Below are 27775 nucleotides of genomic sequence, written 5' to 3'. Positions count from 1 at the left end.
GGAATGTTGTACTAGTCACTTATAGTGCAGACTAGCATTTTGCCTTAAGGAGGTCTCTCCTTGAGCCACTTTAATTTTTTTTTTTTAAACGGTGAACAACTTGCCAACACTAGCCTTTAAAATCATGATAATTGGTTAGCTTTTTTTTTTTAAATTAATCTTTGCTACTGTTAAGATTCTTTCATCTGTTGTCCCTGGGCTACCAACTCAAGGTGGTATTTTATGTCTGGCCCTTAAGACTTTAACAAAGGAGACATCTTATGTTGCGCATACACACTCAAATTTACATTTTACTTAACTCTATCGTGATAGTTTCCTCACTCTTTTGGATAACTTACTACATTTGTATGAAAAAAGAGCAAGTCCTAACACACCAATCACAGCAAAAGCAAAGAGTACATACAGTCCTATTTGTGCATTCGATGAAGTTAGATCTAATCCCAAAAATTTTACTTTCCCACTGGACACGTTGTGCATGGGCTCCATTGTGCTAGAAGTTGGTGCAGTAGTACCTGGGAAGCCAAAAATTGAAAATCATTAATACCTGTTATGAACTATATGTACAGAACTAGTGGATTTCTCCTCACTTACTTATTAAGGGCTCTTTGAGGGCAGCTAATCAGTATGCTGTCTTACTAACCTATCTTCTTCCACCTATTGTCCAAATTAAAATGACCAACTACAAGGAGACCTACCTCCCCCAACAAAAAAGTTCATTAATCCAGCATCCATCATTATTAGTTTATGCAGCCTTTGTTTACCTAACTCTCAGGAACCTCTTTTGAAAATAATAAAATAATCCCTGTTTTGAAAAGCATCACATATGCCAAAGGTGTGATACAAGTAGTACATACTGCAAGGAAATAAAACTTTATAAGTTAATTCAACTGGTCCTAGATGTTTTTCTTCATTCATAAAAATGTAAAGTAATATTTGAAAGTGTATGCAAGCAGCCCCATGTAGTTCAATGTAAGAAACATCACTTCCAATTGTATTATTCACTAATAATAGCTCATTTAGCAATTACCGTAATTGAGCCCTTAATATGGATTGTGTTAGGACTGTAGGGAATTTGACAAAGTAATGTACTTTATTACATAAATGTAGAAATCATTAGGATGCTCTTAACCATTAAAGACTAAAATTTATTTGGGCATAAACTTTCATGGGCAGAAACCCACTTCGTCAGCATCTAAATTTGTTAGAGTTCTGTGGCACCTTAAAGGCTAATTGTTTTGCTGAAAACAGACTAACACAGCTACCCCTCTGGAACTCGATAACCATGAACGTTAATCATATTAATCCCTATGTTCTGCTTCTAGTTAGTTACCTTCAGGCTGTGGCTGGAGACACAAATGTGGTCCATTTGCTGGGTCTGGGAAACCATTACATTGTATGATTGACGAATAATATTTTGAAGACTCTTTAGGAATCCTGCGCAGATTGGGATCGGTGTAGTTGATGTAATACAAACCAAATTTTTCATCAAAGCCTGTTGCCCACTCAAAGTTATCCATCAGAGACCATGCAGTGTAGCCTCGGAGATCAACACCATCAAGTACCACAGCTGTTGAGATGCACCAAATGTAAGAGCATGATCATGTAGGTATTTAACTTATTTTAAGGCCTATTAATCTACTATGTTTATCTTGGCATCTGTCAACATGGAAGGCAATTCAGTACACTATCAAAGTGATATGCATAGTGGTGGAGGAATTAGTTACTATATAAGCCAGGTTTCATACTTCATGCCATCCTTAATTCTAGTTTAGAACTAACAGTTAAAGGGAAATCCTTATTTCACACTTTGTTTATCTTTGATGTGAAAATCAGGCACCCAAGTGAGCTACCTCATAATGGCTCAGCAAGTCAGTACTCTCTGATGGCTGGTAACTTGTGCTCCACAATCTAAGCTGTCATTTAAAAAGTGAAGGTCTTCCAGACTGAAGCCAGCCTTCACATTGCAAACAGTGTGTAAACGACTGCTGTGACATCCCCCAATGAAGAGGGGATATGATCATATTTTGAACAGCTGCATGATTTTCCATTTCTCATGATTCTGATGATTCATCTGGGCATGTCAAGGGTAGTACTGCCAATTCACACTTTTTTCACAAGTGATGGGCCTACAAACGGGGCCAGAGCTCATTTCAAAATGACAAAGAAAGCTCCAGCCCCCTTGCAAAATTAGCCCTGGTGGAAGCCAATGGAGTCTCTCTCCTCCCCTCCTGACTCTCACTGTTCTTTGAGTGGTGTCCCTGGGGGTGCTCCCAATATAGATGTCAGTGCATCCCACATCAGAGATCTTTACAGCAGTACTTGTCCAGGCCATGCATGTGCAGCTCCCCTCTCAATGTTGCTGCTGGTGCATTTTTGGCGCATGCATGACCCAACCCCCTCAATTCCTTCTCAACCGTCCATGGCCTGAGACGGAGCCCTCACCAGTTCCTGACTTAACTCGTCCTAATACTTATAACTTTTAGAAATAGCCTTACTTTAGTCAATAGTTAACCCTGCCTATTCCCTTCCAATTAAAAAAAAAATAAAATCCCATCTCTTTCCCTCCTCCCAACTCCCCACTCAGATAAACTCTTCAGATCTGTGGCAAAACGCAAGAAAGGCAAACAGATATCTACTCAGAGACTATCTAAGTGGATAGCAGGATGTATCCATTCATGCTATAAACAAAAAAAGCCACAAAAGAACAAAAAAAAAAAAAAACTTACAAGCTCCCCTGGGAACCAGATCACATTCAATCAGAGCGATGTCCACTTCTCTAGTAGGCCTTAACAACAAACCTATGTTCCCATTACAGACATATGTAAGGCAGCTACGTGGGCCTCTGCACAGACTTAATAAAACAGTATGCAATTGATCATGCATCCAGGAGAGATGCCACAATAGGACTAAATACTTTCATCTGTCCAACCAACTGACTCCGAAGTCCCTTCCACCAAATGAGGGGCACTGCTCTAGAGTCACCTAAAGTGGAGCACCCAGAGGGACACCATTTTGAAAAAGAAGAGTTACTGCTTCTCTGAGACAAGCCCCAAAAACACTGATGATGCCAATGTCACTTGAACTAAGAAAGAGCAATACGTTACAAGTTTCCCGTTAATGAAAACGTGAAAGCATTAGCCTGATCAAAAGTACTGCTTTCTACAGATTGGGATGATCAGTTTTTAGATACTCATTTGAAGGAACCTGTACCTTTTAACGCTTCATTAATGTAACTTTTGTAGTAGTGTATTCGCCAAGTGTCATTGAGGCCTGGGTCTCCACGTTCAGAAATTCCATTCTCCGTAACGTAAATTGGAGGGCTATCATACTCCTCCTTTATCCATCTCAGGATCTTTCTGAAGCCAAAGGGGGTCACCTTTAACCAGAAGGAGCCAGAGCCCACCCAGCTGCGGTCGGTTACTGAAGCTACGCCCCTGTGGATAAGAATGCAACAACAATAAAACATTCTGCCAACTCCCACAGCTTAGGCCAAGGATCAGATTGTACATTCATATTTACTTGTATTACAGCAGTGCCTACAGGTTCCAACCAGGCCATTTCTTTGTGCTAGGCCCTGTACAGAGAGCCGATTCCTTCCCTGAAGAGCTACTGTCTCCAATTCAACAGTATATGCTCTATAGAAATGCCTGGGATAGCTTATGAACAAGAAATATTAACAGATCACATGAATGACTTTCAGACAAATTCTATCCTTCAACTTCTGGGTCTTTCGGACTGAAATAACAGAAGCAGCCGTCTACTGACACTGGCAGTCATCACCAAGACCTGGCCCTGGGAGAGGAGACTGTTCAGGGGAGCAGGGAAATCAGGCAGCACATATAAGGGAGAAGGGACATGGGTAGCACTGGCAAGACAGCAGAAATGAAGAGAAGCAGGGAACTGGGTAGCATGTGAAGGTTGAGAGGACCACAAGATGGCATAGAAGGAAAAGAGCTTGAGGAGAGAGAGCAAATGGTTTTTATTTGGTGGGGGGAGAAGGGACAGGGAGACAGGAATATGTTGGGGGTGAAATAAAAACCTAAAAGAACGATTGTTTTTTCAAAAGATGGGACAAAGAACAAACGTAATTTAAAGAACAGCATCACAAATAAATACCTTCCCCTAGCATGACTTTTCTCCAGATAAGCAATTGCTGTGGTGGCCTCAAGAATGAGGTATGATCCTGACTGGGTGTGGGGAGGTGAACCTCACTAGTCTATTAAGAACCCCGGGCTTCACCTATATCAAAAGCTAGCTAGTGTGTGCAAACAGTCTCTCTCAAATAATCCAGTCTAGTGCTAGTGCTCTCTTGGAGGTTCTAAAGTGTATAGCTAAATACGTCAGAACCTCCAAGAGAGAGAGTGCGCTCAATCCAGCATTCCTTGTGCATCAATGGCAATTTTGGGGACACAAGCAATGCAGGACTGAGTCCATAGTGTATATAGTTTTTGGTTAAAATTACAGAAGGGTTCAAGCTTCAAAAGGAAGGGCAGGTTTCATAGAGCTCTATTGAGTTTAAGGGAATTTCTATGTGCAACCGATTAAAACTCAAAAAAGCAAAAAATAGACATAAAATAGAGAGAACCAAATTTGACAGAGTTTTTCTGCAGTCTTTTAAATCAATCATTTGAGGAGGATGCTAGTGGGCTCTCTAGATCCCTCCCCTCCCTCTATGCGATGTGTCCCCATTCTTTTACTTGCTTGTTGAGAGCTCATCCAAATCCAATTTGATAGTTTAATGCAGTGAGTGGTTAATTTTTTGGCTGATAGCAGGATGATAAGGGTCATTTATTTTCCTCTCCATATATGTAGATAATTCCTATAACTCTAATGGGAGTTGGGTGCAATATCTCCTTTGTCAGAGAACGTGGTCCCCTTTGACCAGTGTTTATCATCTCTCTCATTAAGGGGGTGATTTACACCCAGCTCTCCCTGAAGTTATGGGAATTATCTCCAGACGCCCTCCATACATTGATGACAAAACAGCTATTTATGTGGAACCATACATGGAGAGGAACATGATAGCATCTCTTCCTCTATAAAACCAAAAACGTTAATAAAAGCAGGCTATATTTGCTAATCTACTAAATCTAAAACTAGGCCAGATGGTTATTTTAATATTAAAATAAGACGCTTTAATATGTTTAATATTAAAGTTGTTTAACCCTTGAAGTTTCAAAACAGTAGTTGGTACACAAATTCCATTATTACTAACACACATTGAAAAGACAAACCTTAAGTATCTAAAAACCAGTACACTGTGCCATCTCAAATGCAGATTATTGCCAGATGAAGATACTGTTTTCAAGACTGTCAGCAGCTGATACAAAAATGTGAATAGACAAATAGATTTTCCTTTATTAGTGGTTCTGTTCTTGCTAAAAATTCATGGTCGTATGCATTTGACAATAGAGCAAGGGCAGCAAGTATCACATTTATTGCCTGAATTCTGAACAGTGCCCAAACTTCTGACCCAGTGAAAACTTTACTAGTCCAAGTCAAAACTATCTAAAAGGCCAAGGGTCTGTCAAGTTGATTTGTATTATTTAACACTGATCATGCTGACACAGGCTCCAGAAGTGTGTTTTGGTTTTTTTGGTTTTTTTTTTACTATAACTTTATGTTTATGTCTTACCTATCAGCGTCATAGGATGAGATGGCAGAAGAATAGTTTAAATTGTATGCCAATATTGTGGTGTAATGATTGAAACCAAAGAAATCAAATGTGCCTTTAATTCTCTGCTTTTCACTTTCTGTAAATTCTGGTAGTCTGCAACAAAAGGGAAAAACAAGAAAGATTAAAATTCCTTTTACTGGGAAATATTTAAAGGATTGAATACAAAAAAAATCTTTTTTCCTTTTTAAAAACAAGTCAGTTTCAGGAAAAAATTGAATCCCCTTAAAGAAACTACAAACCTGTTAGAATGTTAACATTAATCATGAGTAATAATTGAACTTATGCAGCCTGCTGTGACTGTGAAGCAAAAAGTGCTTTACAGACATCAATGTATTCAGCCTAAAAGCATCATAATACCCATTTTATTGACTGGAATACAGAGACACAGAGTGGTTAAGAGACTTGCCAAGGTTATGCAGTGAGACAGTGGCAGAAATGAACTTGAACACAAGAATCTTGACAGTCAACCACCAGGTCACTCTCCTTCCCAAGCTGTGAACAGAACTCAAACATTTAATGTGCTGTCGCTGCCAAACCACACCTCTTCCAGAGTACACGAAGCAATTTCTTCAAGACCGCATTTTATCTGCAAATACTCCTTTACCTTTTCAGAGTTCAAGAATCAAAAATACTCCACAGCTCAAATGCAAGCTCTGCCTGTTTTGCTACACCAGGCTATGAAAGTGAAGAGGATTCACCATGCTGGCCTGGGTGTAGCCACACTCTGAGAAAGGGAAGGTGACCTGCAGCACAGAAGTTTCTCCTAACATCTCATGATAAGGCTGAGATATCACAATGGAATTATGGACCATCTGGCCAGACTGGTGCCTCTGAACTAAGTTTCTTGAGTTGCTGTGCTTCAATTTTTCATGTACAACAATATAACAAATCATTTTAAGAGCAGTTGAAAGTAACACTCAGTGCAACTATATAGGAATATTAGGTCTTCCAATGCAGGGCATCCAATGTACAATTTTGAGCTGCCTGTTTGTGTCACTACCCCAAAGAAGTTCTTGAAGAAAGTGATTTTACAAGCATTCATTTTGTTTGCAAATGAGATGTGCAGAAAATAGTGCGGTAGGTCAGGGAACTGCTTCACCCCTTAATGTTCTTCCACTCTCTAGTTATGGGGGATGATAATACAGCCTCTCTAAGATGGCCGCTCCTTGCTGGGTCCCAGTCCTGTCTCTGATTCTCAGAGGCTCTTGCCTCTTCGCTGGGACTCTTGCCCCTCCTCACTACCCTATGGTTGTCACCCCATAGCCCACCCTCCAGTGAATGGCTGGTAGGAAGTGGGGGGCCCAGTCCCACCCTCGACTCCAGGCCCCAACCCAAGGACGCGACAAAGCAGTGCTGGCTTCAGGAAAGCTGCTAGCTTCCCTGGGTTACTTCCCTGTGCCCCTTGACTTAAAGTCCACACCCAGTTTGGACAGGGGCCCTTCCTGGCCTCCTTGCCAGGGGAGGCTCTTCACCTCTGACAGCCCCAGTGGGCGTGGTAGTGCCGAACCAAATGTCCAGTTCTAGCTTCCCCTTCTGGAAAGGTCTTTTCCCTCAGGCCTCCAGACCTGGGAAAGGTCCTTTGTCCTCTTCAGGCAGGGTTCTTCCTTCCCCCAGTCTTTGTACCTGCAGGGTTCTTGTCTGCCAGCATCCTGCTCCTTCTCCTAAACCCTCCTGGCTTCTGACAGCGTCTTGCCTGCTCACACACTCTCTAGTAGCTCACCTCACTCTCAACTCCAGCCACTCCCTTTCTCTGGAGGGGAGGCTTTTAACAAGTCCTGGGTGGGGCCTTGATTGGCTCCAGGTGTGTTAATTAACTTGGAGTAACCCCTGCTCAGCTACCAGGGGAAAAAGGGACTTGCTGAGCCTGGGGCTGATATATTGGCCTTCAAGCACTCTCCGGTAGCCCTCTAGTCTGACCCTGTCACAATATTTACCAACCCACACATCCTTACCAGAACAGTGGAATTTTGCAAGGTAGAAGTTAACAAGACATGAGCAAGTATGTTACCAGGCTCTTACCGTGATTTGTTTAGCCCTTGGGCCAGACTGCGCTCCCGTATCCTCGTTTTCATCACTTCATTGTAATCGCCATTCTTGAAAATGGGATGAGCAAACCAACCACCATAAAACTAAGCCAAGAAATACGAGAGGGGTGCAGAGTTACATAACACATCTGCAACCGAATACCATGAACTAATATCCTATTTAGCCAATGTCAAAATTTGTGCCATACCATTTACCAACAACTGATCTTAAAATGAACGAGAAAAAAAGAGATGCAGGGAAGAACCTTACATTATCAGTGAGAACAAGGCTGTGATGCTGTATTACTATTTTGGCTCTTCTCTGCTGCTTGCTGTATAATAGCCCTGCTACAGGGGATTATCAAGCAGGCAATAGGTGTCCCTGGGAGACAAAAATCTTAAAGATGTTTTACACTATTAATACTGTTGGTACATGAAAAGATATTGAGAGCCTCAGTGTTATGTTTGGTTCACTGCAACAATCTATTAGAAAATAGTAAGGCAGAGACCCAGGTCTAGGCATGTCTGCATCACAGTAAGTAGGCACCAACTACCATAACTATGAGATTAGGAAAATGGGAGTGAGAAAGAGTAAAGCGTGTATTGGTGAGATCTCCTGTGTACTGTACCTGCACATATCGCCTAGCGGCATCAATATCTTCCTGCTTGTCAGGGTTTCTTGGTTCAGCCCAGTCAGAGTTAATGGTAATGGAGATTAATCCTCCTTGTTTAGGACGGTAGGTTTCATTGTACAGATGCCAGACTTCAGCATGGGCCTTTATTAAGTTATGCCCTACTATGTAAGGGGCTTTACCTGGTCTAACAGAGATTCCTGAAGAGAGCAATACATGAGGTGAGACAGTGCTGCTCCCACAACCAAACCTGCCGTTTCTAGCAGGGAAACGCAAAAAGAACAACTAGAATTGCCAATAAATGAATAAACGCAGTCACATCTTGCACCACAGCCAACCTGGTAGGGCAGAGAGGTCCAGAACAACATACAGAGAGAATTCCAAGGGACTGAGGGAATTCTTCCCTTCCTGGAGATCTGTGATGTGGTGAAGCTGTGTCACTTCCCATGAGGGGATGATTTCAAGGAAATGATGAGGGATCCGTGTAGAGGTCCCATACATCACCAGCAGATGTCTCCACAGGAGGTACTGTATGGCCCTGCATTTCTGGGTAATTATATGGCCCTCAGTGCTCTAGTACCCATCACCTCATAACAACAGATTTTATCCTTCCAATGCCCTTATTAAGTAAAACTTTGCAAAACCCCAGTTTTATAAAAGCTTTGGGTGTTTTCTGCATACACTTTTGATTGTCCACTAGCAATTTACATTGTTATTTCCTAACCTAATTTGTTGCAGAAGGAATGTTCCATGAAAAAAGTTATTTGGAAACTCCCAATATAAACTAACTCCATTTTACAGCTAAGGGACTGAAGCAGATAGACATAAAAGTGACTTGCCCAAGGTCACACAAAGTCTGTGGCAGATTCAGGAATTAAACTCAGGCCTTTTGAGCCAAAAAATTATTCTCTGTCTCCTGAGTAATTGTGAACTTGCTTCTCAGAGCATTTCACTTGCACCTGAGAATGCAGCTTCAATACAGGAGACATACCTGGAGCAGATGTGCCATAGCCATAGCCAAGATTTGCGATGATATAGGGTTCATTGAGGGTTATCCAAAATTTCACCTTCTCTCCCAGCCTTTGGAAAAGGAACTCCGCATATTCTTTAAATCTCTGAACTATAGTTTCATTCTCCCATCCCCCAACATTCTGCAGGGCCTGTGGGAGGTCCCAGTGGTAAATAGTTACCTACGTAGAGAGAGAAGTTACAAACATCACTAGTTACTTTATAAGATAGCCACTGATTCACTCTCATTTATGAAGAAATGAACAAGTGACATGACATTATTTACAAATACAAAGCCTGCATTATGATCACATGATTATCGCGGACTGAAGGCATTAACATTACAGTAGAACCTCAGTGTTATGAACCCCTGAGGAATGGAGGTTGTTCGTAACTGTGAAGAACAAAACGTGATGGTTGTTCTTTCAAAAGTTTACAGCTGAACATTGACTTAATACAGCTTTGAAATTTTAGTATGCAGAAGGAAAAAGCAGCATTTAATCATTTTAATTTAAAGGAAACAAGCACAGAAAGAGTTTCCTTACCTTGTCAAATCTTTTCTTTTAAACTTTCCCTTCTTCTTAGTAGTTTACATTTAAACACAGTAATGTACTGTATTTACCTTTTTTTTGAGGGGGTGGGGGGTCTTTGCTGCTGCCTGATTGTGTACTTCCAATTCCAAATGAGGTGTGTGGTTGACCGGTCAGTTCATAACTCCGGTGTTCATAACCCTGAGATTCTATTGTAATTGTTTTGTAACAAAGGGAGTCTCCTGAAGCCTGTATTGTGTGCGGCTCAATTCAGTAGTCACTAATATCCACAAATACTGTAACTACTCATTTCTTCTACAGTCTTTTCAGACATTGGTAAAAATCCAGCCCTGGAGAGGCACTTATTTATGCCAGGTTTGGATTTGAGCCTTAGTGTAATGAACAGTCACAACAGCCCAGTAATGGACCCAAGTGGGTGACTATTGCTACCCTAGTACCACACCAGTTCTGGAATTGTCATCAAAACAAGCTAAAATTGGAATCTAGTAACTCCTCCCTCCCCGCATCCACCCAGTGGAAGGCAGTGAATTGACAGCCCTATAAATTTAGAAATTTAAAAAAAACAAACAAAACAAACAAACCCAAGATTCCATGAGCATCAAGCATTTCTTCTCAGCCCCACATTTCACACCACAAGGACTGCAAGTGGAAAACCCAAGATGTGGTTTCTCTTTATCCATTTAAATAAAATTCCTATTTTTTGCTAAGCTAAGACATTTGTGAGTTTAATGTTTGAAATGGAAAATAAACTTTGATTCTGTTATTTACACAGATGGGGCTCAATCCTGTGAAACTCTGAACCACCTGAAGTCTATAAAAATTGAGGGAATTCAGCACCTCTTAGGACTGGGGCTCAAGAATGATTGCACATGACAATTTGAGAGAATGAAGAATTTTATCTTTGTTATCCAACTGTTTATAATAACTTTCTATGGGAGTGACAGTCCAACACCATTATTTGCTGCAATGGAGACTGAGGTTAGATAATAAGTAAAATTTTCTAACTATAAAGTTAGTTAAGAACTGGAACCGGTTATCTAAGGAATTCACCATCTTAAAAACTGGAGGTTTTTAAGAACAGGTTAGACAAACAGCTGTCAGGGGTGGTTTAGGTGTACTTAATCCCGCCTCAGTGTGAGCGAATGGGCAAGATGACCTCTTGAGGTTACTTCAGCTAGTAGAATCATAAAAATGTAGGACTGGAAAGCCTGTGCTATCATACCAGTGTAAAGTCATATTTTTTAAAAAGCCAAAAACGGCTGAGAACTTAAAAATTGGATGGTAGCAGATGGCAAATACCAGCGATGATCAAACCTGGTGATATTCTAAACAAAAAGAGCTCTCAACCATGCTAGCAACTGTTTCCATTGCTTCACATTGACTCAACAGACATTCAAGGCTTTTAAATGACACACAGACAGACAGTGACAGTCCTGGAATATTATTATATATAGATGTTTACCTGAGGTTTAATATTAGATGCGAGGAGAGCATCAATGAGCCTCTCATAGTAGTTTAATCCAGCTTCATTTACATGTTTTGTAGTTCCATCTGGGAGAATACGGGGCCAGGAGATTGAAAAGCGATAGTGAGACACTTTGAGACCTTTCAGACTAGCCAAGTCCTTCTCAATCTTGTGGTAGCTGTCACAAGCTACATCTGCATTTTCATCATTGCTAATTTTCAAGGGAGTATGAGCGAACTGGTCCCAAATGCTAAGTCCTTTTCCATCTGCTCTCCAGGCTCCTTCAATCTATAATTATATATATATATAAAATTATCTCCTGATTTTGAGGTTAAATCCCAATTTTAGGACATACTTTGTCAAATGTCTTTGCATTCCCCAGTCCAATATTAGCTATTATAAGCTTCCCCAATTTTATGAAAGCTCTGAATGTTCTCTGAATACAATCAGTTGTTCACTGGTAATATACAGATGGCATTATGATTTCCTAACCTGATATGCTGAGGTTGCAACACTCCAGGAAAAGTTCTTTGGAAATTCCCCATATAAAAATTCATCCTCTTTTGGTAATGGGATCCCGTTGTTGCGTATGATTTCAGCATAATACATAGCAGAGCGTTTAGGGGTTCTTGGCCTGTTGGGATTTTCAAAATCAACTTGGTGCAGTCCAAACCTTGCACTGTAACCATTCAACCATTCAAAGTTGTCCATGAGAGACCACGCGACATATCCTTGAAGATTAACGCCATCCATCTTATAGGCTGAAAATATTTTTAAAAGAAAATAGTTCCTTGATCAGCATACATGATAGAACTGTATCAGTGAAGTATAATGTAAACTATAAAAGTATCACAAAAGGATACATCTGCGAACACGAACACTAGATGAACCATACACTCCTTCGGGAAACTGGGACTAGAACCCTTGTCTTTGAGCTAAAGGAGACTTTCCTCAGCTAGTAGCATTAGAAGCATCCCTTACTCTTTCGGTGGGCCAACACCTAGAGGGCAGTATCACGTACACAAAGTCAGTACACTGCAGCATGGTTTATCAATCAGCATTTATCAGAAGACAATAAAGTGAAAGTTTTGTAAGGCTCCAGTGTCTTTTCTGTTTGTTCTAGTTTAGGCAGGGGGGGAAAGGTGAAAACCCTGAATGTGAACACCCTAAACTTTCTCTCAAAGTCAAGAGCTGAAATTCATGGCACCAGGTCATCTCTAGTTTAGTTACTTGAATTAAAATAATCAAATTCCCCTTTTATCCCCAAGCCTGCGCATAGAAAAATCAAGTCTCCATGCCTCAGATCCGTAAGGCTGCACTAAATAATGCCTAGCTCCAACATTTCCCAAGGGGCCATGCCACAGCCAAAGAGTTCCATGTTTTCCAGCCAATCCCCTTCCCCTCCGACACACTCTTACACCACGTGATGTAGGGATGTGCCGAGCCAGCCTTGCTGGTTCTTTGATGCCTGGAGATGCCCCAAAACCAGGGGAATCCCCAACAGGCTGTTTAAAGTAGCTTTGCAGCCTCTTTGTGCTGTCTGGCCATGGAATGGACAATGTCAGAGAAAGCTTCCTAATTCAGAACCACCATTGGATGGTAATTGTCTATTCAGGCCTGACTCAATATATCCATGCCAGACGCATCAGCCAGCATAACATAAGAGATGGGAAAGTAAGGTAAAATGCTAAGTGAAGGTGAGCATAGAGAAGATGGGGGTCAATTTTTGTTTTGTAGAAATATTTCAAGGATGACATCCAATTTAGACCTGACAAGCTGCACATCTCACCCTAAGCGCCTTCACTTTCTGGTGTGTTGGGCAAGACACAAGAGTACTTATTTTTTAAAAGACATTCCTCACTGGTAGAAAGAGCAGGCCTGGAGCCCATGACAGTGGAAATCTTTCATCGTCATGCTAGCACTACTGTAAATTACTCCAATACCTTTCAGAGCTTCATCGATGTATGTTTTGTAGAAAAATATCCGGCTAGTGTCGTCAACATTTGATTTGGTCTGTGTTCCCACCCCATTTTCAGTTATGTAAATTGGGGGATTGCCATATTCCTCTTTAATCCAATTCAGCAGCCTCCTGAGACCCCAGGCCACAGCTCTCATTCCTGTAACTGCCGAGGTAGGCCAGGATGCATCAACCTCCTCCGATAGCTCCTGATCATTTTCATAAGAGAATGGTTTCAGCCTGGTGGTCTTATGCATTACAATTTTTGAGGTGTAGGTGTTGATACAGAAGACATCAGCTGTGCCCCTGATGTACTCTCTCTCCTCCACTGTGAAAGCTGGCAGGCGTGAGGATGGCAGGTTCTGTAGCTCACTCCTGTTCCCTACTGTCCATTTCATGGCCTCTGGGTAGTCACCATTTTTGAAAATTGGGTGTGCGAACCACCCTAGAGTAAACTGCAGGTAGCGATCTGCTGCTTCCACATCTCTAGGATCATCTGGTCTCTTTGGTTCAACCCACTCAGTATTGAGACTCAGAGAAATGACCCCCTTCTGACTTGCTCTGTATTTGCGGTCATACGTATGATAGACCCTGGCGTGAGCTTTTAGTAACGTGTGAGTAATCTTATACGGAGTGTGACCTGGATTATCCTTCATGTTTGGTGGTAACACTCCTAAACCATATCCGGCCCATGCAATGATGAAGGGTTCATTAAATGTAATCCAAAATTTCACCCTGTCTCCAAAAGTCTGGAAACAGAAGTCTGCAAAACTATCAAATAGTTCAATCAATAAATCGTTCTCCCAACCATTAATGTCCTGGAGAGCTTGAGGCAGATCCCAGTGGTACAGAATGACCATAGGAGTGATATTTCTTGCAATCAAACCATTTATAAGTTGGTTGTAATAATCAATCCCGTGTCTATTTATGGAATCATTTCTTCCACTAGGAAAAATGCGAGGCCAAGACAGAGAGAAGCGATAGCTTTTTACTCTTAAAGCTCTCAGCATGTAAAGATCTGCAGCTAGTTTGTTGTAGCTATCACAAGCTATATCTCCCGTCTCATTATTTTTTATGTTCCCTGGGATGTGGGTGAAGTTATCCCAAATGCTAGGACCTTTGCCATCTGCATCCCAACCTCCTTCAATCTGGTAGGCAGAGGAGGACACACCCCATGTAAAATCATCTGGGAAGGTTCCATAGAAGTATATGTCCCTTTCAAACTTAGTTTGGGTTGAGAACTTTTTCCAAACAATCTCTGCATTTGAAGGTACTTCAGATGCTGGTAAACTGAGTAACTTTGATGGTGGAGGTGAATCACATGTCAGTGACTGAAAAGATCTGCCCACGACTTCAGTGGGGAAACCATTCTTTTCAATAACATTGGAGAAGAAATATGCTGACTCCTTTGGTGTCCTTTGTCTGTTGCCATCTTCAAAATTCACGTGATGTAGTCCGAATAGTTGACTGTAACCCATTGGGCCTTCAAAACCATCCATCAAGGATCGGGCAATATATGTCTGAACATCAACTGCATCTAGCTTTATAGCTGTTAAGGCATAATAGAAAAATATGTTAGACTTTGAATATTTTTCTGTACAATAGCAATGTTACACAAAGGAACAAACAAGGATAACAGCTCAATACCCACACACTCAAGGATGCATTGTGAGGTTAAAGACCAAAGTATCTCATGTATCTAAGAACACCAGTCACCATAAGACATTGTAATTAATCTCTGTACTGTGCAGATATATATCACTATAGTCATCTATGTCAACAAACGTTGTGTAGAGGATAAAATCTAGGATCTTTTGACTCCAAAAAACTGGCCCAGTTCTGTTCTATTAGTAACGGGACTTTTCTCTGCAAAAAAACCACTGGCAGTGATAAATGCACTCGCTAGCCTGTACTTTTATAACACCTAGAGCATGATGACTTTTCCATAAGTTGTTCTTTGAGATTAAAAATATTGTTTTTTAAAAATATTTTGTTTTGATTTTTTTTAAAATTTGAGATGGACTTGCTCAAAGAAAAGGAATTGTGTTAATACTACGAATATGTTTCCCCTAACTCTTTTCCTTGTTTATTTAAGAAAAATAACCTCAAGTCTCCTTGGCAGAGTATTTTCAGGGCTATAATTTATAACTTTTTTAATCACTGAATACGATGATTGACAAGACACAATTTGTTGTACTTGGGGGGGGAAGAGATTTAGATAGTTACAAAACTGCAACTATAAACTGACCCAACAACCTAGTCACTATGAGCTGTGATACCATATGGCAGAATTTCAAAGGCACAAGTTGCTCTTTGGTGCTTAACTCCCTTCAAAAAAATCAATGGGAATTAGGTGCCTAAGGACTATTTGTGCCTTTGAAAGTCTCATTTTTGATTTCTTCTTCTGCCCTCTTGCTTCCTGAGTCAACATGCTTATTTTTGAAAGTCAAGTGTTTTTAGCCATTACAAGTGTATGGATCTCTAATGGGCTTACTATTATATTTAAACAAGAGTGTCATGTAAATTCAGTACTGGTTGGACTTTCCTGGAGAAAGTCCTCTAATTAACCACAGAACATGTATAGTAGTAGCAGCAGTGCCACTTCCTCACATTGCCCTATCAAGATGCATCACCTACAACCAGCAGGGAATCTCTACTCAGCTGGGAGGGCAGTTCACTTGCCTTGTGTATTCAGTTCCCAACCCTTCCATGGAGACTACAAACAGATGTAATAGTATAAATCATGCAGGTGATTGTGTCACAAATTCAGCAGGGCTTTGTATGAAGACAAGGGTCTTCCCTTAGAGCTCAATTCAGGATTGGGCCCAAGTTTGCCAGCCTTACATAGTAAGCACATAGAGAGACACGGTGGTGAGGTAGTATCTTTTATTAGATCAACTTCTGTTGATGAAAAGTTTTTGAGCTTACACAGAGCTTTTCTTCAGGTCTCAGAAACGTACTCAGTCCTGGTCTACGCTACAGAGTTCGGTCAACGGAGGGCAGTTTATGTCAACCTAAGTGTTCATGCTAAAATTTCCCTCCCACCAACATAGCTCACCCAGTAAGCCAATTTAATAACTCAACCTCCATGAGAGGTGTAGCGTTTAGGCTGAAGTTAGGTCAACGTAGCATCAGTGTAGACACTGCATTACTTATATCAACCTTAGTGGTCTCCAGGAAGTGTCCCACAATGCCCCACCTTGACCGCCATTAACATTTTGAATTCCACTGCCCAGCAGGTCAGGTACATGCCCCAATTCTTTAAAGCCCCTTGACTTTTTGAAATTCCATTTCCTAGTTGCCCGGCTTGGAGAGTACACCTACCAATTCTAGAACACACCTAGCACCTGCCCAGTTGACCATGCCAGCTACATGCTACAGATGCACTCCTGCCTGGACTGCTCAGGAGGTGTTGGATCGCCTGGGTCTGTGGGGAAAAGAGGCTGTGCAAGCACAGCTCCGATTCAGCCATAGAAACATGACCATCTAAGAGCAGATTACTCAGAGCATGGAGGAGAAGGACTACAAGAGGGATCAGCAGCAGTGATGCATGAAAGTCAAGGAGCTACAAAAGGTGTACCAGAAGGAAAGGGAAGCTAACAGTTGCTCTGGTGTGGAGCCACAGACCTGCTTCTTTTACAAAGAGCTGCATGCCATCCTCAGCAGAAATCCCACCACCACCTCCTAGAGCTCCATGTATAATTCGGGGAAGTACCCAGCTTGTGTCTCCAATATCCTGAAACCAACACAGTTACAATACTGCATATAGTATGCACATAAACCGTTTCCCTCTACTAAATGGAATGTCAGTCAATAGTCTTGCTCAAGAATGTGGGATCATGACACATCTAGTGGCTGCAGTTGGCAGAGGATGTAGCTTTAATGGTACCACACAAGTGAGAATGTTCACAGATTAAAGTGAAAACACTGGAGAAATTTAATGGCTAAACATTTTTTAAAAACAAATATTACATACCTTTTAAAGCCTCGTTGATGTACAGCCTGAAATAATCTGTTCTCTTTGTGTCATTAATAACATCCCCTCCATCTTCTGTTGGCACACCATTCCCTGCAATATAAATTGGGATCCTAGTCCCTGTATATTCCTGGAAAACAAACTTCAGCAGCCTTCTCAGCCCCCAAGGGACCACTCTGATCCAAGATGAGGCTGTCTGTGGCCAAGAAGGATCAACATGTTGGGAAAAGTTCCCAATATTCTCATAGCCTGGAATACAGCTGTCATTAGCCACAGTGCTGATCAGTCTGGAAGTGTAATGAGAAAGACCAAAAAAATCTGCAGTCCCTTTCACTAAGGACTTCTCTTCCTCACTAAATGAAGGGAGGGTGGCAACTGAGATAGAGCACTGCTGGTTCTTCTGCTGGATCTGGGACTTCAGGATATCTGGGTAGTCACCATTAACAAATATAGGGTGAGCAAACCAGCCTAGCATGAAATGCATGTATCGCTCAGCTGCTTTCACATCCTCAGAACTTGTTGGGGTCTTGGGTTCGGCCCAATCTGAATTCAGCACCATTCCCACCTTACCATGCTGTTGGGAACGATATTTGTCATCATATAAGTGCCAAGCTTTTGCATGCGCCTTAATAATGGAGTGAGCCACCTTGGGAGAAAAGAAGGAAGGAATTGTGTCAAGGCACTGCACGCGGATTTGTAGCCAGCAGTTTAAGAACTTTTAAACATGAACATTACGTACAACCAAAAATTAAACATTCTTACCCAACACAAAACCCCCATCAAATTCATATAAAGTGCTACCTAAACTAGTTTGAATCAAATAAGGAAAGACACTTTTCCTGTCACCATGAGCAGCGTGTATAAGAAGCTGGGGGAGGCTAAGCCTCTGCATAATGATACAGGTTATTTGAGGTTTCCCCACCATCAGGTCACAGAATCAACACAAACAGAATCTAATCAAAGAAAAAGCACAACTACAACAGACCCAACAATGCAAGCTCCTCTTTGTGGGTACCTTATAAGATGCTACTCCCGGATCGGTGATTCCTGGGGGATGCTGTCCAGTGCCATAGCCAGCGTAGCTAATGACCCAAGGTTCATGGAAAGTAATCCAAAATTTAACCCGATCCCCAAAGGTGGCAAAGCAGAAGTCTGCATAGTTTGCAAATGTATCAATAATACTCTCATTCTGCCATCCACCAAGATCTTGGAGTGCTTGTGGTAGGTCCCAATGGAACAAGGTCACCATGGGCTCAATATTAGAGTCGAGTAAGGTGTTTATCAATTTGTTGTAGTAATTTACACCCTGGGGGCTGAAGCTGTTTCCAATGCCAGCGGGAAAAATCCTGGGCCAGGATATAGAAAACTTGTACAGCTTTGACTGAAGACCCCTGAGCAGGTAAACATCATAGTCAGTTTTGTGGTAGCTGTCACATGCCACATCTGCGGTCTGATTCATGTGGACATGATTTTGGTGCCCAAACCAATCCCAAATGCTCTCTCCTTTTTCATCCTCGGCCCAGCCTCCTTCAACGTTAAAGGATCCGGTGGATGTGCCCCAGAGGAAACCATTTGGGAAAACATCATGAACAAAAGTGTCTCTCTCCAATTCGGACTGGTTAGCAAAAGTTTCCCAAACTGTTTGATAGGAGGAGAGAGGAGAAATGACAGCAGCCTGGCTCTCTTGTAGTCTTTTTTGGATAACCATATTATCCACATGGGAACTAGAGATAAAAAAAAAAAAAAACAATTAAAAGTCGTGATGAGAGCCATTATTACAAATTGCAGACTATAAGGCTAATAAACAGTCATTCTTTTTCAGCTCAAACATACTACCTACATTGTGTTATTTTAATGCTGTGATCAATCCAGTGTTCTATCATCTCTCACTTCTGGTGTACGAGGGACTAAATCTACAAACCTGCGTAAGAGACATTTCTAAGCCAGTATTTTGGGGGAGGTATGGCCTGTCTGACTACACCTGAGTCAAAGAGGAAGACAAAACCCATGTGGCACATATTGACTCCATGAGCACTGCATCCACTCAGCTATGTAGCTGATCAAGCCCACAAGGGCAAAACTTGTAATGTGAGGCACTTACTATAATGAACGATGCTAGTGCAGTTCGCAAAGACTCCCTGTACAGAGCCAGCTACCATATACACTTGTGTATAATCCAATTAGCCTCACATGAATGGCAATGCCTTTTTTGAAGGCATTTTATTGTAAGATGTAGTGATGGGGTCAGGATCTACAGGAGTACAAGATATTCTGATAGTCCTGATGCAATCTGGATGAATGAGGAAGGAAGAAATGCAGAGCACTTCTATTTAAAAAGAAACTGAATTTTAAAATGATTTGAAGTGGTATGTTTATTAAAGGCTTTAGGACACAGTCTCTCTAGTACACTTTCTTCTACAGGATATGACAGTTTATAAGTCTTTACTTAAGGAACAAAAACTATGTACCTAATTGTATGATCTGGTGAGTACTTTAAGAATTCATTAACATCATATCCTATTGCCGATGCCTTGTATTGATTAATGGCTGAAAAACAAGAGAAAAACACAACTTCGTTGCAATAAAACATGTGACTTCTGATATTAGTCAGCCCAGTTCAATTCCCCATAGGCACCTGATAAACGTTTGTGTATGTACAGATTTGTCTAAGTGCTAACTAGCTACAATAAAACTTCTCTCCTAGCTACTTTGTATTGTTCTCCCATTCTCGTTTTTTCCACCTTCTTTCATTCTCCCCCTTTACCTTAACAGCAAAACTAGTGATGACCTGTTGCTTTATGGTAAAAACTCAAGTTTACGGTAAGGATAACACTTTCAGGCAGGCAATTTCAGGATTGCTTTGGGCAAATGAGCTTAGTGTTCCTGGTTTTCTACAATTTTGGTCAAACAGCAGCATTTACATATCCCTCTCACTCATCCCCCCTCCCACGCCTTGGCGGTTTTAACAAAACTCAGGTTGACGCATGTGCAACTCAGCCAAATGACTGCTGGCATAGCCCTCTGATTCTGGAGGATCGATGCTCTGTTTGGGAAGGGGCACAGACTGGCAGTTAATCAGGGAGATGGAGGGGATGGAAGGTTGTCGATTCCATCAGCAGGCGGCTCACCAAGCTGCTCCACTTTCCAGGCAGGCAGCTCTCTAAGCTACCCCATTCCTTGGGCAGGTAGCTCTAAGAAACCTTAAACAGATGACTTGTGTGAGCATGTGGGTTGTGCTGGGAGATTTGTGTGGGTGACGAACAAGGGATGTGTTGAAGGGATTTAGGGAAATGACCATATTTCGTCAGGAGAAATTACGATGAACAGAAGCTTGTGGTTTGAAATCCAGTCTTTTAAAAACTATCTTTTCCCAATACTTCCTGCTTGGGAGGGTTACGTTCAGAGTCCCTGAAATGTTAGCTTTATAGTTTAGATGCTCAACCAAAATGTGGTTTATTATTATTTCTTGTTTGTAGTACAGTGGAGACTAAAGGAATCAACCAAAATCAAGGCCCCATTGTACAATGTGTTGTACAAACAGTAAGAGACAATTTAGGCAGATGAAACAGACAAAGGATGAGACGAAGGAAATATTAAATCGCATCTGACAAATGGGGAACTGAGGCATTAAGATTGAGCGACTTGCCCTACATCTCACAAGAAGTCTCTGGCAGAGTTGGAAACTGAATCAAGTCTCCTGAGCCCCAGTCCGGTGCCTTAACCACAAGACCGTCCTTCCTTCTGAACACGTTACTTACCCTTGAAAATGCTAGCTATTGGTATAAATGGATTCTCTTTCATGGAGTTACATTCATGAAGTTTTAGACTAAAGAGCAAAACTTTTGTATTCTCCTTGATAGTCTGTAAAATAAAAACATAACATCAAGTGACATGAAGGAGATAAGCAACGGCCAGCACAGCTACATGCTTGGCATATGTTATTTTCAACATGGAATTTAAAACCTGATAAATTGCATGTCAGGGATAAGAATGCTTAAAGGCAAATTAACACATAATCAAGAGTGGGGGTGAAAATATTTTGCATTGTTTGTACTACATAGAATATGCACATACATACCTATGAAGCCTCTTCAGTATTCACCCTTGGGTATACATTTAGAGAACGGGCTTGTTTCCTGGGAAGCCTACAGGTGGTACTGTGGGACAGAGCATCTATAGCTAGAGGAATGAAGGAATCAGGGCATTTCTGCCAGACCACATGGCAGATTCGCCCAGTTTCCTGTTGTTGCTGGAGTCTGCATTCTGCTTCATGCTAAGCAGTAGAGGAGGCAGTAAGGCAAGATGCTCAAAACAGCAGCAATGTCTAGGGCCAAGGCAGACCTGGCAGAGACAAGAATGGTCCGGCGCTCAAAATATCACTAGTCAGCAGTGGGGAAGAGTATAAAGCTCATTTGCCTGCTCCTGGGGTCAAAACCTGGGAAGGGTAGAAGTAAAAGGCTCATGTGATTGGGGGAAGGGACAAGGGAAGGGAGAGAGAGCTGAGATATTTGATACTGTTTCCATCCCTGCTTATAAGTAAAACTGGTTAAAAATGGCTAACTGAAAAAGAACAAAAACAAAAACAAAAAACCTCTATTTTAAAAAGACTAAAGTTTTGGGAGGTTGATTTTTCATTTAAAAAAAACTGACAAAGAAAAAGTTCTTCATCGAGAAACAGTTTCAACAACAAACAATGCTTGACCAGCTCTTGATGAAAGGGTTAACTGGAGGGAGTCAATTGGCCAGGCGACTCCAGAACCCAGAACTCCAGGAGACTTCCATTCTTGGCTCTGTAAATAATTTTTCTGGATGCACCTACACCAGTAAATTTGGTAGCTGTATTTCATTATCTATGGTAGAACTGATGGGAGCACTAATAAAAAAAGACCTTTAGCACTTTTATCATTGTGTCACCTAACCCTACCATGAGCCTAGTCCATGCTAATGTTTCCACCACTGCTACCACAAGTGAATAATTACAGATACAAAGTTTGCTAGTGCAGTTGTAAAGCCAGGAATAGAATGCAGGAATAGAATAAAACAGCATCTCTGTATGTAAAACGGAGGTGAAACTCCTTGCCCACCTAACAAGGATGCTGCAAGAATTTGTAAAGAGCTTTGAAAGTCTTGGATAAAAGGTGGTATGTAATTTCAGTTGCTCAATGCATCAATGATCACTGCCCAAACTGTGTATGTATTTTCATTGTTTTCAAACACCTGTTGTAAATTAGAAAAGAAGAAACAACATGCCAATGAGCACCACACAGCTGTTTCCTAGCATGGCTGTTGTCTGACCTGTGATGACAAAACAGAACCATTTATTTATGCTTCAGAGAGCATGGATTTCCCTGGCCTTGTGTGGCTTGTACAATCAATGTCTGTGGATTTCTCAAGACAATGGGCATCTTTTAAACCACTATCGTGTTTTGCGTAGATGATGCACAGGCAGCTTCCCATCTTTCTCTATGTCAAACGTGGCCAACACCCTAACATTTGAGTGCTCAGTGAGGAACAAGTGTCATGTTATTAAGGCACGGGATTGGAAGGAATCAGCAAACTTGGGATGTCTTTCTTGTTCTGTTCCTCACCTGTTATGTACCCTCACAACCCCTGTGCCCACATCAGCAAAAATGGGGATAACCTGTTCGACAAACTGATAATATCCTGGACAAACTTTGTGGAACTCAACTTAAATCACTGATGTTTATATTAACATCTTCGGAGTTCATTGTATTAAAAATGCAATTGTTGATGTAATGGAGATTGTATACAACTCCTCTAGGAGGAGGAGGATGCTAATTAAATTCCTCCAGTTATCAGCCCTTTGAAGCCACCCTCTGGAGAAGTACAAATATACTAGTTCAAACTGGATTCTCCAGGGAACAACAGAGAAAGAAAGGATTTTGGGATAAACAGACAACAGGCTCAGGGCCTGCTTCCTAATCCGGCAAATTAACAGGACCTGAACATGAACATGGAGGTCCCCAATCCTTCAGGAAGGGTTGGAAGGACTGGGTTTACTGAGGCTTCATAAGACTGGGTGTTAGTTCTGAGCTGAGGTTATGAACTTGTGACCATACAAGAGATCCCTTTATGGGTTTTGGAAGACTAATCACCAGCCAGAGCCTATGTCCAAGTTAGGGTGATCTCTGGCAATCTTATCAGTCTGCATGTAGGTTCTTTTACAGTTTTAATGTTTTCTCTGTCATGCTTTTACCTTAAGAATAAAATAGGCCAGCATAGGAAGTGCTGCATGGTAACTTATAATGGTTGGCAATTACACTGTGTGCTATCTCAGATGGGAGGAGCAAAGCAGGTCTGCTTAGGCAGGCTGTCTTTTGCTAGTGAATTCATAGCACAGTCAGGGAGCTATGTAGATTGGAAATATCCCAGTCGGGAGGGAAAAAAACACATCGGGCTTCATCCAAGCAAGGCAACGGCTACGGGGCTAGAAGCCTGAGGGTTGGTGCCCTTGCTGGACCACTAAGTGGAAATATAGGTGCAGTTTCCCTCAATTGTGACAACATGCACCTAGTTCACAGAACGTTTAAGAGGGCAAATACACGGTCTGTAAATTACTTTGAGTTCCTCATATGGAAGTGGCTATAAACAGGCATTAGCTGTAAAATGAATTGTTTCTATTGCATAGGCTTTCTTAAGATATTACACATAACCACAGCTAGAGATATGATAGATGGCTTCAGCAGTTCAATGGAATTATATGGGAAACGATGGACTTAAACACATCTACTCCATTCTACCACTGATACGTTATCTCAGGGTAAAGTTGACCCCCTTAATAACCCTCTCCATCTCCTCTGAGGGCACTCAAACAGTAGCTGTGAAAAATGCATTTCCCCACATGCACAATATATTTAGAACATTTTCCCTTTGGTGAAGATCTCTACATAGGAATTTAAAACATTAAGAGCACATTTCTTCCCTCAGTTATACAGGCACAAATCACACAGGCACAGAAGGATTTGTCCTTTCGTAAATGAAAGCAGATTGGATCCCTAAAAGTCCAAAGCAGTCTAGAAATCTCTATAGTACAGTTTTCACTTTGAAACATTGCTCGGAATTACCTGTAACACATTCAACTTCCTTGTCAAGTCTACTTCATTTCTACAGTTGTATTGCAGGCTCAGCGAGAGAAAATCTACAGAGTCCTGGAAATAAGACAAGGCAAATCACTACTCCAGAAATAATTAAAAATTGCTCAGAAAAATAATTCATGTTCCCCTTGAACTGGCAGCTATTCTTAAAATCAAGTATTATATAAAGTAGCTAAAAGATTATCAGTGACTGTAGTTCTAGGACTCAGAAGTCCTACAGAAATGGGGGAATCAGGAAAGGGTATATTCATACCAATCCCACTGAACACCATGTAGAATCAGTGTCATTTGGTTTACAATCCTTCCAAAGCCATACGGTTGTTTCTCAGGAAAATTACAATGATATGGAAGCTGATCAAATTATTCAAATAGAGTATTTTATGTGTTTAACATTTATCATCTGCAATTAGTTATTAAACTGTTAAGATTGAGGAAGTTCATGATTAGTCTTGGCCTTGTAGATAAAGTTTTGCAACTGACTATAAGGTTCAGAACAGTTCATCAATATGCATCTGGAGAAAGTACATTGTAAAAAGTCTTTGATAATGCCACACCTGCACATATTGCCTCATTATTTTACTTTAAAATGCCTAAAAACTATTTGTTCACTGATTACAATCTTAGCATCTTCTGGGCCCAGCAGATTGATAGTGTTTGCTCTTTCCAGAGAGTTCACTAGAGAAGATGAGCTCTAAACTTGCAGCCTCCCACTCCAATCGAAGCCCTCGCTTGACAACTTGTCTGAAGAGACTGGTTTCTCTCCAGATTGTGCCAACCACACATGCTTGGCCAACAGAGCATGAATAGCTCAGGTTGGAACCATTAGCATCCCCACAGCTCCTACAGGGCCCTTTAGAAAAATAATGTGAGAGACAAGAGTTACAGAGGAAATAAAATAGGAAAAGTGGATTTTTATTAGTCATTTTTTAAAATGTGAACTCCTTTATTATTAATTGGAATCACATGGAAAGTGACAGTTTGGCATCTCTCTGCAGTAGCCTTTTCATACATGCAGAACATGCACATTATTACAGCTGCAAATTGTGAATGAAATATATCATTAAATCCCTCAAAGGCTTGGCTCCTAAAATAATTATGCACCTGTGCAACTTTACTGGGACTACTCATGCCAATGAAGTTGCTCATGTGCTAAAATGTTCAGATGAAGTTTTAACTGATAAAAACAGTGTCCATGCTTTTTAAGTAATGCTCACCAAACCAACAGGGCAATTTGGTCATTGTTTAAAATTAGTTCAGCTTCACATGATTAAACTATTGAAATAAACAGACGTTACTGAATCAGGTAGATCCAATTACAATTGCAGTAAGTTATTTTTATTCCGCTAAATAAAAATTGCTAATCAAATGCAAGTTAATAAACAAGAGTTCCAAGAAAATAAAGTATCACCCTAAGAGAGGCTGAGAGGGATCCCAATGGTGCTCTCCCAGGGACATGATCAATTTCTATTGCAATGGACAGTTTTCCATCTGAAAAATATAAAAAATAAGTGCCTATTATTATATCATTTATTTAGTAGAAAGAGGGGAAAGAACGAAAGATGCAGATTCACAATACATCTTAGAAACCAATTTTTCCTGATCACATTATTTAAAAGATGTCCATCTAGTTGGGGTCAAAAAAAGGAGGAGTTCAGCATGTGTCCTAGACTGCTCAACAGAATGCCAGAAGTTCAGTGGAAAAGTTCTAGGTCTGATGGGTCACTAAGCAAGACCTTTACTTTTCAGGACCTTGGTGGTTCTCTTGCACTAGCATTTTTATTCATAAATTTGTTCTGGGCTGGGAATCTACGTGAACTACTTAAAAAGTCCCTAAATTGAAAAATTTCAGGACAGCAAGCCTCATCTCTAACCAAAACCTATGAACTAGCATTAAAGACTCTTAAAAAAAGCCAACAACAACAAAAAAAAGTCCCTAAAATATGGACTAAAGGGAAAAAAGCCTTAAGCCTCTCCCATGTGGAGGTGGCTGCTAGAACTGGATGGAGAATGGTAATTCAGTTTCACAGAGAATTTAGAAGTTTTGTTTTGTTCTGATTAGGAATGAAAACCAAAAATGTCACAAGTTCTCTGCAGAAAGGAATTACTATTCTCGGCCCAGCTCTGGGAGCCATAGCTTCACAGTAGTCTGTCTAGTGGGTGGCCCCAGAGCCACTAATGTACAAGTCCAAGCTGCCGAGGCTTCCTGGCTCCTCTTAAGCCCACCAGACAGACTATCTTGCAAGGAGCTGGGCAGGCACGATAGCAGGAAGCCAGGGAGGTTTCGCATTGAAGCTTCCTACTAACTTCATTTGTGTCTGTGAGTTTAACATAATACAAGAACACAGAAGAAAGCCAGCAAGAGATCTGAGTCACTGAGGAATGAGTGCAAGACTCTGAATTAAGCCCTAGATTATATACATTCTAATGTAGACTATCGTCTTTACTGCACAATTTTCACGCTTTAAAAATGTCCAAGACACAAACTGTTTAAGAAAACAGCAGGTAATTTAGCTAGTTCTTTACAGTGTGAACTCAACAATGGAATACGTCATCATTTTAAAAGCAGAGATTTCAGAGAAACCAATCATTCAAAATGTCCCCCCCCCAAAAACAAAACAAAACAAAACGCAGCCAGCCAGTCAACTACAGTTTCATCACTTCACACACTGTCTAGGAAAGTCAAACAGAATTCCATTCCCATTTTCACTTTACCTTTCGAAGAGTATTTTTCATGGTAGATTGTATAAGCTTTTTCATGAGCAGCAGCTAGAATCTGGAGAGAAGTCTGAGGATCATCATAGGGTAGACTCTCAATGACCTCAGGCAAATCACAAAAGGTGAGCCACATGTCAACCAAATCACCAAAAGAACGGAAGTTAAAGTCAGCATATTCCACGAAGAGGTCGGCAAAGGTGCTGTGCTTCCCAAGTGTGGACTGCATAACCACAACCTCAGGCAAATGCTTATGATGCAGAATTACCACTGGCTTAAGATTTGCAGCAGTAAGAGACTTAAGAAGTTGTCGATAGCACTGCACTTCAGTCTCATCTGGATTCTTGGCATTCCCATTTGGAAGAATGTGTATCCAAGACATAAAGATTTTATAATGTGTCACACCACTTGCATGAAGGTAGGAGAAGTACTGTGGCAGAGAAGCCACAAAAGGCTGGCTGCACAAATAATGTCCTTCATCCATTGCCATATCAAGAGCCTCTTTGCCTAGGAGCTTGTTTTGAAGATTTAAATTCCTTACCGAGTCATTGTTTAGGGGACCAGCAATGGCAATAAAACTCTGAGCTAGTTTCCAGTCTATCCCACAACCAGGAGAAAAGAAAAGAAAAATTAAGACTACCTTGCAACCCAGACCCAT

At 41.1% G+C, this 27775-nt stretch overlaps 1 protein-coding gene across 1 annotated transcript; it reads right to left on the bottom strand.

Moving 5' to 3' along the window:
* Positions 1-278: 278 nt before the first annotated feature.
* On the bottom strand, positions 279-27775 carry LCT (lactase). Its single transcript, XM_067549517.1, has 17 exons — positions 27118-27775; positions 25814-25893; positions 24376-24459; positions 21049-21151; positions 19759-19837; positions 18306-19014; positions 17291-17936; positions 13301-14863; positions 11850-12118; positions 11355-11645; positions 9325-9523; positions 8331-8533; positions 7697-7806; positions 5636-5770; positions 3211-3434; positions 1331-1567; positions 279-512 (listed from the first exon to the last, which is right to left on the bottom strand). Exons 1-17 carry the CDS (start codon positions 27773-27775, stop codon positions 301-303), a joined length of 5802 nt encoding a protein of 1933 aa, XP_067405618.1. The 3' UTR covers positions 279-300.

The sequence above is a fragment of the Emydura macquarii genome, unplaced genomic scaffold (genome assembly GCF_026122565.2).
Source record: "Emydura macquarii macquarii isolate MOO-44397 ecotype Brisbane River unplaced genomic scaffold, CSIRO-AGI_Emac_v2 contig_1253, whole genome shotgun sequence".
Lineage (NCBI taxonomy): Eukaryota > Metazoa > Chordata > Testudines > Chelidae > Emydura > Emydura macquarii.
The sequence above is the reverse complement of the archived record's forward strand: the minus strand, read 5'-3'. Positions and strand labels throughout refer to the sequence as shown.